The sequence below is a fragment of the Lathyrus oleraceus genome, chromosome 7, assembly GCF_024323335.1.
Source record: "Lathyrus oleraceus cultivar Zhongwan6 chromosome 7, CAAS_Psat_ZW6_1.0, whole genome shotgun sequence".
NCBI lineage: Eukaryota > Viridiplantae > Streptophyta > Magnoliopsida > Fabales > Fabaceae > Lathyrus > Lathyrus oleraceus.
Genome location: NC_066585.1, coordinates 286,417,764 through 286,431,957, shown reverse-complemented (window position 1 = coordinate 286,431,957; position 14,194 = coordinate 286,417,764). Strand labels below are relative to the sequence as shown.

The following is a 14,194-nucleotide window of genomic DNA, read 5'->3' as shown; positions in this document are numbered from 1 at the left end:
ATCAACACTCCTAAATTTAGACTCATATTTTGGCTATCTTCTTCAAATGTCAATTGTGATAAAATAAAACCACCTTCCTCACACGGAAGATCTGTTACTTAACAAAAACTTAACAATGATGTGTGAGAATGGAAGTTTCTATATTGAAACTAAAAAATAAACCAAAAATTTAAAGATAAACTTTAAGATACAAGTCACCCTACGAATATCAATCATAATAAATAACTACTCAACCATCATATTAAATAGGCTTATTTTTTCAGAAATAAAGCTAAACGTAACTAGAATAAGTTATAAACCAAAACTAACTTAAATACATTAAAAATACTATAAATAAAATTTAACAAAAGAAACTATATCATGTTAAAGACAACCTAAAATACATTACATTAAACAAGAAAAAAAAACTAGAAGCATTTTGTTAGTAGCAAAATTGAATAAACAAACAAAAAATGGCAAACTCTAAATATGAGTTTCACCAACCTGTCTTCCAATTTTAGCCCTAATATCATAGCCTCAATTTTATTGATATATTAAGATAATTAATTTGTGTTACATATTCTTCTAATTCTAATTCCCACATTTTTAATCTCAAAGGTAAATACATAATTATATTTTTTTTTTCATTTATCAATCTTTCTTCATTTTCTTCTTCCTTCTGATTCTACTTACTTATCATGTTAAAAATTTATTTATAAATGTTGATTCATGAACCTTTTAAACCTCCATAGATTTCAATCTGTCACCTCATTCACATGCACTTGATTCTAATTTATTAAGTATATAATAATAATTTTATTGTCTATTTTTTTTTCTTTTTCTTTCATGCACGTTGAATATGAACAATGTTGATTTGTTTGTTATTGTTATTTGATAATTACTCACATGATGATTTATTTTTCAGGTTCTAATTAATTATAAGTGTTGCTTTTGGTTGATAATAGGTGTAGTTACAAGTGAAGGTTCAATTTCTGGCATTTGTTGTATATGCGAAATTGTTGATTCTCTTCTACCTTACAGCATTTTGTGATAATTCCTGTGAGAGTTCAAGAGATTCGATAAATAATCATGTGTGACACTATTTCTGGACCTGTTAATTTTGATAAACCTGTTAAAGGTTAGTGAGTTTATGTTTATTAATTATTGCTAATTCATTTCATGTTTCATGATCATATTTGTATTAGAATATGAAATGTGTAAATCTCTCTTTTCTTTCTGCGAAAAACAGGTTTTGAGAATGGAAATTTGGAGGATGAAAAGTTGACAAGGCTTGGATCCTTAAAGAAGGTAGCAATAAGTGCTTCTTCTAAGTTCAAACACTCCTTGAAGAAGGGGCGAAGGCATGGTAGGGTTATGTCTGTCGCCGAGGACGAACTCGATATAGAAGAGTTGCAGGCGATTGACGCTTTTCGTCAAATGCTAATCCAAGAAGATTTGTTACCCTCAAAACATGACCATGATCATATGATGCTAAGGTAGCATTTGGATAATATCATATGTTAAAAGTTTGACTTTGTAATATCGACCGTCGAGTTCAAGTTTATTATATGATATTGCAGATTCTTGAGAGCAAGGAAGAATGACATTGAGAAAACAAAGCAAATGTGGGCGGATATGCTCCAATGGAGGAAAGAATTCGGCGCGGACACCATCATGGAGGTATATAATCGGATAAATAAATAAATTAAAACTTGATTCATAATTTCATTGTTGTACTTGTATGCGATGAACAGATTTTTCTTTTGGTTTTGTTAAGGATTTTGAATTCAAGGAGATAGATGAAGTTCTAAAATACTATCCTCAAGGAACACATGGAGTTGATAAGGATGGAAGACCTGTTTACATAGAAAGTTTGGGTCAGGTAGACTCAAACAAGCTGATGCAAGTAACAACCATGGAGAGATATCTTAAGTACCATGTAAGAGAGTTTGAGAAGACACTCAATGTTAAGATGCCGGCTTGTTCGATTGCAGCGAAGAAACACATCGATCAAAGCACAACTATCTTGGATGTTCAAGGATTGGTATGGTTGAAAATTATTCTACCGATTTCTGATTCTATTATATAACTTGTTATTCAAGTAAAGAAGTTTCATATAAGTGCTGATTGTATCATGGTTGTTCAGGGTCTTAGAAGCATGAATAAAGCTGCGAGAGAACTCCTCCAGGGGCTTCAGAAGATTGATGGCGACAATTATCCTGAGGTATAGTTTTACCTACTCAATCGTATCGGTTCAAACGCGATATTCTGAAATTACCTTATTCAAAATTTTCTCTTCGTACAGTCGTTGAACCGTATGTTCATCATCAATGCTGGTTCGGGGTTTAGGATGTTGTGGAGTACTGTTAAGTCCTTCCTTGATCCCAAAACCACTTCCAAAATCCATGTAAGTTTCGATTTTCGATTACTATACTCAACAGTTTCTTATAATGTTGAAATCGGTTAAGCAGGAAAATTAAACAGTTTATGAATTGTTGATCAGGTACTAGGTAACAAATACCAAAGCAAGTTGCTCGAAATCATCGATGCAAGGTATGTATTTTCTTCTTTCTCATTGAAGTATTTTTGATTATCTCTTTCTATTTACCTTGACACCTTGCTTGTGTTTATCATTTACCAGTGAACTTCCAGAGTTCTTGGGGGGTACATGTACTTGTGCAGACAAAGGTGGTTGCATGCTTTCTGACAAGGGACCATGGAATGATCCCGAAATTTTGAAGGTAGTTTCAATGTTGAAAGATAAAATAAAAAATTAGTTGTATAATCGAAAAGGAAAATAGTAAAGCGTTTTTTTATGCGGTCGAATTAGATGGTTCAAAATGGCGAAGCAAATTGCGTAACGAATACTTTATCCGGGATCAAGGAGGAGAAAACAATCATCACAGACAAAACATTGTATCAAAAGGTAGTTAACTTCTTACTTCTTTATTGTTTCAATTGCATTGTTTGGCTATAAAACTTGATATCCTTTCTTTTTTCTTAGGATATTAAGGAATGTAATTCTTTCAAAAAAGAATATGCTCTTGAGGAGGCATGTCATGCTATAGCAGAAGTAAGTTTCATTACTTGATGAAATGCAAATAAATGATGATTTCATATTCATTCTACTTACTTTTAACATCAAAATTTCTAAAATGCAGGTAGCAAAACAATGTAATAATGTATATAAATTTGACACCTTGGTCTCAATGAAGGACAAACCAATGTCTTGGAATGAAGCAATACAAAATGATCAAAAGGCACTTTCTCAAGGTATTTAATAGGATCCAAGATAAGAAAGTGGACTCAAAGAGATGTTTTATTAGTAATTTACAGTTGTTTTTGTCCTTCTTTTCATCTAATATCTCTTTTTTGTTAAGCATAATCTGCATACTCCATTTTACCAACAGATTTAAATAGATTATTTCAATTCAGGTGCAGATTGTTATGCCGGCAACATTTTCAAGACTTCAACTAGATTTAGAAATCACTTTGCTGGTGGAGTCATGGGCTTTGTTTTGGGACTCATAACGTTAATCCGCATGACACGGAACATGCCAAAGAAAATGACTGCAATTGCATTGTATGGTAACTCAGTATTATACGACGACGATATGATGAAAGCAGCGCCTGCCATATCCATTGACGACCGCATTGCTGTCATGAAGCGCATGGCCGATCTAGAAGAGAAGGTGAACAATCTCATCACGAGTCCTTCCATGCCACCTGAAATGGAAAAATTGCTCAACGCTACTCTAAGCCGTGTCGAAACACTCGAGCAAGAGTTGGCTACAACCCAGAAGGTTCCGTTTCTCTCGATACTTCGCAATTTCATCATTGATTTTAAAACATATTTCTAATTTTACTTGCTCTTTTTTTTTTTGATTTAGGCCCTTGAAGATTCCCTTGCTATGCAAAAGTTGCTTCAATCAGAGATTGACAAAAAGAAAAAGAAGTTTGTAAGTCCCTTTAACTTTGACACTGATCGATTACTTGCCATGCAAGTTTTCTATATACTATTTTCTCTGATACAAATTTTTGTGTTTGTGATTGCAGTTCTACTGGTAATTAAGGTGATAGGTGGTTCCTGTCTAACCTCAAATATTAAACATTTGTTAAAGAGTTGTAAATTTGGTGGCGTTTCTCTGTCATATCAGCCCCATGGATGCTATAGCATTCAGCTTTGTGTAATTATTTTTCTCTGTAATATATAAAACAATGTATCATCCTTCACAATTGTGTATACATATATGTTAATAAAACTAGGCAACTTAACAACGTCACAATTTTCTGTATAGTATATAAACAATGTATCAATAGAAAAAAGGGACAAAATTGTAAAACATACAAAGAAATAGAAATGTGTAAGATATTCATTATGGATATAACTTAACAACTTATTTAATTCTTTGAGCATTGGAGTTTTTTTTTTATAAATAAAATAATCTTTTTAAAAAAAAAATCTTAGGGCCAGTTTGTTTTAGCTCTTAAAAAATGGATTTTTTCTTTCTATTTTTGAAAATGGATTCTACAAAAATAATTTTCAAAATATTACAAATTTTTTTAAATTTATTTTTTACAAATTAAAAGATTGAATTGTTCATTCTATAACATAAATATACATTATTGAAGATCAAAACATATTCAAAATCACAATTTCTTCAAAAAATTGTATCTTAAAAATGATTTTTATGAAAAACTATTTGAAATAGTTTCAAAATTAAGTGATTTTTTGAAAATTTGATATCCAAAAAAAGTTTCCATAAAATGATGAAATACCTAAAATAACATTTTAAGAATAACTATTCAAATCAAATTTTTATTTGAAACTTTTATAAAAAGTTTCTTTGTAAATTTTTTTTACACTAAAATGTGTAACACTATAAAAATCATTTTTAAAAAAAGACAAAACAGACGGACCATTAATCTAATCTAGTTTTCAAAACATATCCAAAATATTGAGCTGAAAACGAAAAATAATAATCATCATTTAATACCCTTCTTTGGCGAGTGGGTTATGTTGATTTTTTCTTTTACCTTTTCTTCATTTTTTTGGTTAGATGAGGAAAAGAAAAGAAAAAGAAAAAGACTTTTATAAAGGACACCAAAAGCATCAATTAACAAAATCGATGACACATTTGAAGAAGGATCCTTAAGCACAATAGGAGAATATAAGTTAATAGCATCCATATTTGCAAGAATATCTGTATAATTTTATTTTTGCTAAGGGTGTTGTGATGTAGAGATATGATGTTTAATCTTTCTGCATGAAGTATCTAATAATCTCTAGCTCATTAGCATGGTGAAATTGAGATGTTTCATATGTGATATGTGACAAGTTGGACTACATGGATATATCTGAAAAGGGATTTCTTATGGCACCCCAAATCTTTTTACCGTATCATGTAAATTTTCATAAATGTCATTTGTTTTTTGAGATCCGGACGTACTTAAATGTAAGTTAACGTTTAAATGATTCTGGATATGTATTTCTGGACACAGCTAAATATAAGTGAACGTTAAAATATTTCAGAGATGCATCTCCGGAACATTTTGGAACATAAGTCACGACAGACTCTTCTCCTTCCTCATTTCACAGTTTTCACAAACCTCTCTCAAAACACTTCTCTATATCCTAATCAAATTTCATCAAAAAAGGCTCAAAGGAACTCAATGGAACATCAAACTTCATCTGTAACATCATCCAACTTCATCAAACATCAATTTCAAGTAAGTTTTTTGAGTTTTAGATAAATGTTTGAGTTTTTGTGTAAATGAGTAGAAATCAATGATCAGGTGTAGAAATCACATCTAACATAGTTTAGCCATAGTGCATTAGTTGTTTGTTAGTTGAAAATGGTGATCAGGAAATAAAATTGACCTTGCATATGGTACATTACGCCATTGATGCTATTCTGAGTTGCAGAAAATTTTGGAGATGCATCTCCAGAATTGTTCAGCGTTTAATATTCTGCAAGTAATTCCGGGGATGCATCTCCGAAATTTCCTGCAGTATTTTTTCCCTTTGATTCTCTTGCTTGTGTGTTGTTTGCGTACATTAATGGTATACCTTACTTTAACTTACAAGGATAATGGCTGATAGACATGACATACTGAGGCATGGCAGGGTTGCTCAGCACGCATCCATTTGGCGAAAGCGGAGCCAGCAGGTTCTAGAGGCTCCAGGTCCCTCTGATCAGGAAGATTCGTCTACTTATAGGCTCGTGCTTCTGCTCTGGTCACCTCACTTTCATCTTCCCGTAGGAGACAGGAGTCACCGTTTGACGCATCACTTTCTCCATCCTCCCTTTGACGTCAGGTTTCACCCTTGTCACCTCCTACAAATGATGTTGCTGATTCAGTCTCACCTCCTAGTGATGATGTTGTTGATCTAGTGCCACCTTTGGAGGGTGAGGCTATTGCGGATGCTGAGCTAGAGACTTTTGGAGGAGGTCCATTTGACTTGTCCTTACTGCCTCTATATCCATACCATACTGCAAGATATATCTGGGATGGAGAAGTAACGTTTCTGACATTAGTTGGATTCTTTATTTTTTTTACGTAAATTTATGACATTGATTGATTATTCTTGACATTGATTATTTTCTGACAAATTTTAGGAGCGTGATCCCCAGAAGTTTGTTAATCACAGGAGGAAGATTGATGCCTTGCCTCAGCAGGAGGCGAATTGGTTCCAGTATGTCGTGTCCTTATCTGGCCTAGCGGGCTTGTGCATGACCAATTATACTACGGTCAACCATGGGATACTTAATGCACTTGTGGAGAGATGACACTTTGAGACCTCGTCGTTTCATCTCCCTCATGGTGAGATGTCTATCACACTAGACGATGTTTGGTGTTTGTTACATCGTTCTATCAGGGGGAGATTCCTCAATCATGGGATATGATGGTGAGGTGTCCAAAGACGAGGCAATGGAGATGATGGTAGAGAATTTGGGGGCTGATCCAGAGAAGGCGATGTAGGAGGTGGATACGACCAGAGGTACTCATGCTAGATTTGAGTTCCTGAGGAAGATTTATGTGGCTGAGATCCAGAGAGAAGAGTAGGCTGATGGTGATCATGAGCAGGTGACGGCCCACAAATCATGTGCATTGAAAGCATACCTTCTTTTTTTATTGTCACTGCTATTTTTATGGACAAGAGTGTTACTTATACTGACTTCGTCTACCTACAACACTTCGTGGATCTCGAGCAGATCCATGAGTACAAATGGAGGGCGACTTGCTTGGTCTACCTGTATTCGAAGTTGAGTGAGGGTTATATGTGGAAGACGAAGTAGGTCACTGGCAGCGTGACACTACTGACAGTAATAATTATTGGTCTTTGATTGTTTTTTTTTATTTTCATTTCATATTTGCAAATTCATTACCGATGATTCGTGTGTTCCAAATTTTTTTATTTCAGGCTTGGATCCTCCAACACTTCCCGCGCATCTCTGGCTGGGCGAGTGTGCTTGCGTATACTGAGGATATGTCGTGTGCTACTACTTTTATCCTGCTCAGAGGTAATCAGGCGACCGAGCCTTTTAGAGTTTATGTTGATTGTTTGGTTGTTGAGGACATACACTTCAACAACTATATTGATCACCGTCAGACGAGGCCATTTGACGAGATGATGTTATACTCTGGATGGTTAGCCTACGGATCTCGTCTCACTGCTCCTCATATGGCCGAGCGTGTCATGCGGCAATTCGACTATGTTCAGATCATTCCCAGACACCCAATTGTCTCTGCTCTTTTTGTGTTGACACGTAGACAGATAGAGGAGATGTTTCATGATTACGAGAGTCATATGGTACTAGAGGAGGTACATACTACCATAACTGAGAGCCACTAGAACTATGTAGACGGGTACATCAGATGGTTCTTCAGGGTGTCATATATGTACATGGTGCATGCTGCTCTAAGAGATCCGCCGAGACCAGCTCATCAGAAGATACTAGAGGGGGAGCAGACTCAGCTAGATCATGCAAATGATGTCATGCCTAGGTGTCCTTGCATAGTAGAGATTGCACGGAAAAATATTGATGAGAGTATCTTCCTTGAAGGGTCTGATGTCAGAAGAGTTCTAGGTGCCATCATGATGGAGGTACATATGACATTGTTGTACCGGAGACATTGCCGGAGGATATGGGATTGATGGCCGATGAGGTAGAGGAGATAGATGAGAGATTATTAGACACACACAGCAGTAGTGTGTTATTATTTCGTTGTAGTACTATGGTTTGTACTTTATTTTGACAACCTTACTATATTATTGATTTCGATTGTACGACATTTTCGATATATATTGCTATTTTATTTTTGTATGACATTTTTGGTCCATCTAGAATTATGCATGCCTATTTATTTATTTTCGATCATACGTTATACTTCCTTTGAACACATATAAATAATTTATAGCATGAAATACCTGTTCTGATACATTTTGGAGATGTATTTTCGGAATAATCACGGATATGCATCTCTGGTAGCATTTAAATGTAAATGGAACTTTAGTGAGATGTATCGAATGTTAAAAATTATTCCAGAGATACATCTCCGAAATATTTCTACGTTTATTCAGAAATAGGTGCGTCCGGAGACGCATCTCCAAAAATTGAGGGCATTTAAATAACTTTGTGTGGTAGCTAAAAAGTATTTAGGATGCATTAAAAAAATTTCATATAAAAAATATATTATTTTCCAAATCTAGTATGCCAACACATTCTAATGTCCACCAAAAGTTCGTTTATTTCCTTAAAAAAATATATTTGAGAAATCTACACTATCACAAAAAACTAATTGAAATGTTACAACTAAGATTATGCACAAGCCACCGAACTTGTTTTCCCTGAATTAGTAAGAGCAACATTGTCCACATTGAGAATCATGTCGCTCACTTCCTATAACTGAGTAAAGATGATATTGTGATTTGATATTTCACAGGAGTTATTCCCTCAAAAATAAACATGTTGCGAGAGATCCAAGTATTATACACTGTCAATGGAACTTGGATACCTACTTCAACAACTAAGGTCATTAGGATCTTCGAAATATTGTCTAAACCAACCTCGTGACACATTATTTAAACCTCATTAAGTCTACAATCAGTCCAAAATTTAACTGCGCATGCACGAGGACATAACATTAGACAAGAAAAAATAGTTGTCTTCATTGGAAAAAGAACAAGTGGGAGTTCAAGAAACTCCCCGGTGATACAAGATGCTTATAGTATGGAAAGACTTATGACATATTTGTCATAGGAAAATTTTCACACTAGTTGAGATATGTAACTTCCAAATCCAAACTCAAGATTCTTGAAAATTTTCAGTATAGTGTTTAGATAAGAGCCAAATATAACCATTTTTCACTGTATAATGATCTCCAGATTATCATTCTAAATCTAAGTATCTTTTAAGAAATAATTTTTTTAAAAACTATTTGAATGAAATATCAGATGGCAGAAATGTATGTAAAGATTTGGATGAAATATAAAGTAGCAGAAATGTATGTAAAGATGTAAAAAAAACATGAAATTATTTTAGTGAAATATCATGTGGCAGCAATGGATGAAATTAAATTCGCATAAATTCAAAAAATTAAGGACATGTTTGAAACACTTTTCAATTTTAGTTCTTAAAATTTGTTTTTCAAATCTATTTTAAAAAACTATTTTTAAAAAGAAAATTAACAAAAAGATTTGTTTGATAGACTAATTTTTAAAAACTGTTTTGAAAATATGAAAATGAAAAAATTTATTGGATAATATAATCTTTTAATGGTATTTTAAGAAGAGAATAAAAATGCATATTTTGTCATTTACTTTTAAAATCTATTTTATTGTATAAAATATTACAAACTTAAGAAAATTAATTGATATTTGGTCGAATACAAATAATTGGGTTAAATCAATTTTTAATTTTACAAATCAGATAACACTTGTTTGTAATAATAATAAGAAAAAACCAAGTAAAAAATGGGATTCCACATTTAATAGAAAAAAATTATATAGTGAAAATAATTAAGAAACACAAAAAAAATTAAGTAAAATAAATAAACATATTTGAAAATGTTACTTATACATAAAAAGAGCATAAATAAAAGAAATAACATACTATTTCAAATACGTTTTTCTATTTTATTTTTAAAATATAAAAGTTATTAAAATTACATTAATGCTATTAATGAAAATTATAATTTTTTATGTTTTTTCTTCAAGTTTTATAATACTAAAAACTAAAAAGTAAGAAGCAAAACACAATTAAACTGTTTCACTTTTTTGCTTTTAAAAACTGAAAAATAGAAAAGAGTTTTTAAAAACACTTTTGCAAAACATTATATTCAAACAAGTTTTTAAATTTTAAATTTTCAAAAACTAAAAAAGAGTTTTTAAGATGCATTTCAAACAGGCCCTAAATATTTGGGTCCTTATCTCCTATTATATATATATATATATATATATATATATATATATATATATATATATATATATATATATATATATATATATATATATATATATATATATATATATATATATATATATATATATATATATATATATATATATATATATATATATATATATATATATATATATATATATATATTGTTTGACCTATTTTTTTGTCGAATTATCGGCTACTTTAAAGGAGAAGTAGGACCAAATAATATTTTAGAAAAACTCTTATGAAAAAATGTCAATTGCTAAGAGCATAAAATGATTTGATATTTAGTCGTCACTAATCATGAATAGATTGTCCCAATCAATTTTAGACTCAACGAAGCATGAAATATTTGATTAGGTTAATAGATTAATCGATTATTCAGTTAGAAAATGTCTTCCAATAAATCAGACATTCTTATAATCAATTGACTAGGTTGTAAAAACATTTTTAGGGGATTTAAATAAAATATGAGAGGCTTCTCAAATATTTTCAGTGTGTGCGTGATTTAACCATAATATTTCTAGAAATACCCTTGTGTATTTACAAGACACTGGACACTCAAATGGACACGACTAAATGAATTTTCACACTTACTCTCTTTCATAACTCTAAAACTTCAAGTCCTGGAATCATTATGTTTGTGTTTATCATCATACAAGAACTTTGAATCTTCTTAATTAGGCTTGATATTATTTCATTCTGATTACGATCATCTGAGAGTTTGAGAGGTTAAACCACCAATGATCCTTGAAAAATATGTCTTTATTGAAAATTGTTTGACCATAGTGTTGACTTTAAAGAGATGTCTTGAACTTCAAGAGCATGACTTCATTCTAGAGGATTGATTGACCAAACATATTTTCATCTTTGACAGCTTGAGCTATCTATAAAAGATACTTGACTTTACTGGATTTTATTTGATATTGAGTGTTGTCATCATCAAAACCAAACAACTACTTAGTTGACTTGCAGATTTGCTTATCCATAAACTTCATCATCTTGGATCATCTTGATAATACATGCAAGGACATAGATCCACAACAAATATTGCTAGTTTTTATAACCTTCACAAGTGGAGGTATAACCACTAGAGAAACCACATCCAACACCTCCGAGTGAATCTCTCTAGTGCAAAAAAATGAATTTATTGAAAGAGAGAGAGAGAGAGAGAGAGAGAGAATTAAGGGTTAGAGAATTGAGGGTGAAAGATTGTTATTGCATTAACTAAGGATGAGTGTGTATCCCAAATACTTATATATGAGATACAATACAAGTGTGAACTAAATTGACCAAGTAAAATAACAGAAAAAAATAAAATATCGCGCTTGTAACCGATTAACCAAAGTGGTCAACCGATTACATATAACACTGAATTAAATTGGAATTAAATCAACTTCAGTGGTAACCGGTTACACCAAATGGTTAATCAGTTACACCTGTAAAAACACTATATTTCTTCTACATGATTTAACCTTAGGCCTTCCTCTAGTCGATTACCTCCCTACCTTAACCAGTTACAACACTTGAATTACTTAAAACACTATGGCTAAATATATGTGAAAGAAATGAGAGATTTTAAGAAATGATGAGAGAAATGAGAAAGTAGGATCACTACTCATTTTTTAGATGTTAAAAATTGATAAGGAAGGTCTCTATTTATAGGCCAATGACATGTTATAAATCTGGAAACAATCCATAATCCAATTATGTCATAATAAATTAGGTTAATCGATTAGACACCCTAAATAGTGAATTGCTAAGAGCACAAAAGGATTTGATATTTAGTCGTTACCAATCATGAATAGACTGTCCCAATCAATTTTAGACTCAACGAAGCATGGAATATTTGATTAGGTTAATAGATTAATCGATTATTCAGTTAGAAAATGTCTTCCAATCAATCAGACATTCTGATAATCAATTGACTAGGTTGTAAAAACATTTTTAGGGGATTTAATTAAAATATGAGAGGCTTAAATATTTCCAGTGTGTGCGTGATTTAACCATAATATTTCTAGAAATACACTTGTGTATTTACAAGACACTAGTCACTCAAATGGACATGACTAGATGAGCTTTCACACTTATTCTCTTTCATAACTCTAAAACTTGAAGTCCTGACATCATTATGTTTGTGTTTATCATCATACTAGAATTTTGAATCTTTTTAATGAGGCTTGATATATATTCATTTTGATTATCATCATCTGAGAGTGTGTGAGGTTAAATCACCAGTGATCCTTGAGACAAAAGTCTTTATTGAAAATTGTTTGACCATAATGTTGACTTTAAAGAGATGTCTTGATCTTCAAGAGCATGACTTCATTCTAGAGGATAGATTGATCAAATATCTTGTTCATCTTTGACCGCTTGAGCTATCTACAAAAGATACTTGACTTCACTGGATGTTGTTTGATATTGAGTGTTGTCATCATCAAAACCAAATAACTACTTAGTTGACTTACATATTTGCTTATCCATAAACTTCATCTTCTTGGATCATCTTGATAATACATGCAATCACATAGATCCACATCAAATATTGCTAATTTTTATAACCTTCACAAGTGGAGGTATAACCACATCCAACACCTCCGAGTGAATCGCTCTAGTGCACAAAAATGAATTTCTTATTTCATCCCTACTAGATAAGTCAACAAAATCCATGTATGCATTTCTAGATTGGCCATGGTTGAAGTAAGATTAAGTAAAACAATAATGGGAGAGAGAGAGAGAGAGAGAGAGTAATTTTACTTCAGACAAACTTTGAAGGTGGAAGCAAACAGGAAAATGAAGAAACCACCTAGAAGCTTAGAAATGACGAAGGAATGCAAAATCGATGGAAAATTTAATGTGCAGGTTCCCAATGCTACATACTCTCACTCACCAAGATTTTCCACTTCCACCTCTGAAAATCAATGACTTTCCTCATGAGCACAAGACAAAAATAGAGGGCAACCATACAACCTCAATCCTTGCATTACTAATTAACAACAAAGATTTATGAGACAATTATTTTGGGCCGGTCAAAGACCTAGAGCGTCAAACCCAATTAAGAAGGTCAAATCCAGAACTTCTCGAAGTAGGACAAAATGACAAATGGAACTTTCTCAAGAGGCAAGATACCTGATCCTTACCCCGTCCCAAATCCATGTCGTTGGATGTGATCGAACGACTCGCAGCAACACATGTTAGATTAGACCGGAGCAATTTCAACAACATGATATATATAAACTTCACCACGTCCTAAGTACATGTATTATCTCATTATTACTTTCATGCCACATTTTTTAAATACTTCATTAACTTGGGCATTAACCTTGAAGGTTCAACCCACTCTATCGGGAAGCGCTTATCGTTGAACTAGAAAATATCATTCATATCTCATTTTCTATTCCCCATTCCACCACGGAATACAATTCCTTCTAATTTAGTGTCATATCAGCCCCATGGATGCTATAGCATTCAGCTTTGTGTAATTATTTTTTCTCTGTAATATATAAAACAATGTATCATCCTTCACAATTGTGTATACATATATGTTAATAAAACTAGGCAACTTAACAACGTCACGATTTTCTGTATAGTATATAAACAATGTATCAATAGGAAAAAGGGACAAAATTCTAAAACATACAAAGAAATAGAAATGTGTAAGATATTCATTATGGATATAACTTAACAACTTCATTTAATTCTTTGAGCATTGGAGTTTTTCTTTTTTTATAAATAAAATAACCCTTTTTAAAAAAAAGATTCTTAAT

At 32.3% G+C, this 14,194-nt stretch overlaps 1 protein-coding gene across 4 annotated transcripts; it reads left to right on the top strand.

Moving 5' to 3' along the window:
• Positions 1–412: 412 nt before the first annotated feature.
• On the top strand, positions 413–4,257 carry LOC127106739 (phosphatidylinositol/phosphatidylcholine transfer protein SFH3). Of its 4 annotated transcripts, none has more exons than XM_051044046.1 (15): positions 413–597; positions 945–1,117; positions 1,229–1,475; positions 1,560–1,659; positions 1,757–2,023; positions 2,126–2,203; positions 2,285–2,386; positions 2,483–2,532; positions 2,621–2,720; positions 2,810–2,905; positions 2,984–3,052; positions 3,141–3,252; positions 3,415–3,782; positions 3,870–3,938; positions 4,036–4,257. In XM_051044046.1, exons 2-15 carry the CDS (start codon positions 1,069–1,071, stop codon positions 4,045–4,047), a joined length of 1,719 nt encoding a protein of 572 aa, XP_050900003.1. In that variant the 5' UTR covers positions 413–597; positions 945–1,068; the 3' UTR covers positions 4,048–4,257. The 4 variants fall into 4 exon arrangements, with proteins under 4 accessions (XP_050900003.1, XP_050900004.1, XP_050900005.1 ...); XM_051044047.1 differs by having other exon boundaries at positions 905–1,117; XM_051044048.1 differs by lacking the exon at positions 413–597 and adding an exon at positions 618–779 and having other exon boundaries at positions 3,421–3,782.
• Positions 4,258–14,194: the final 9,937 nt, after the last annotated feature.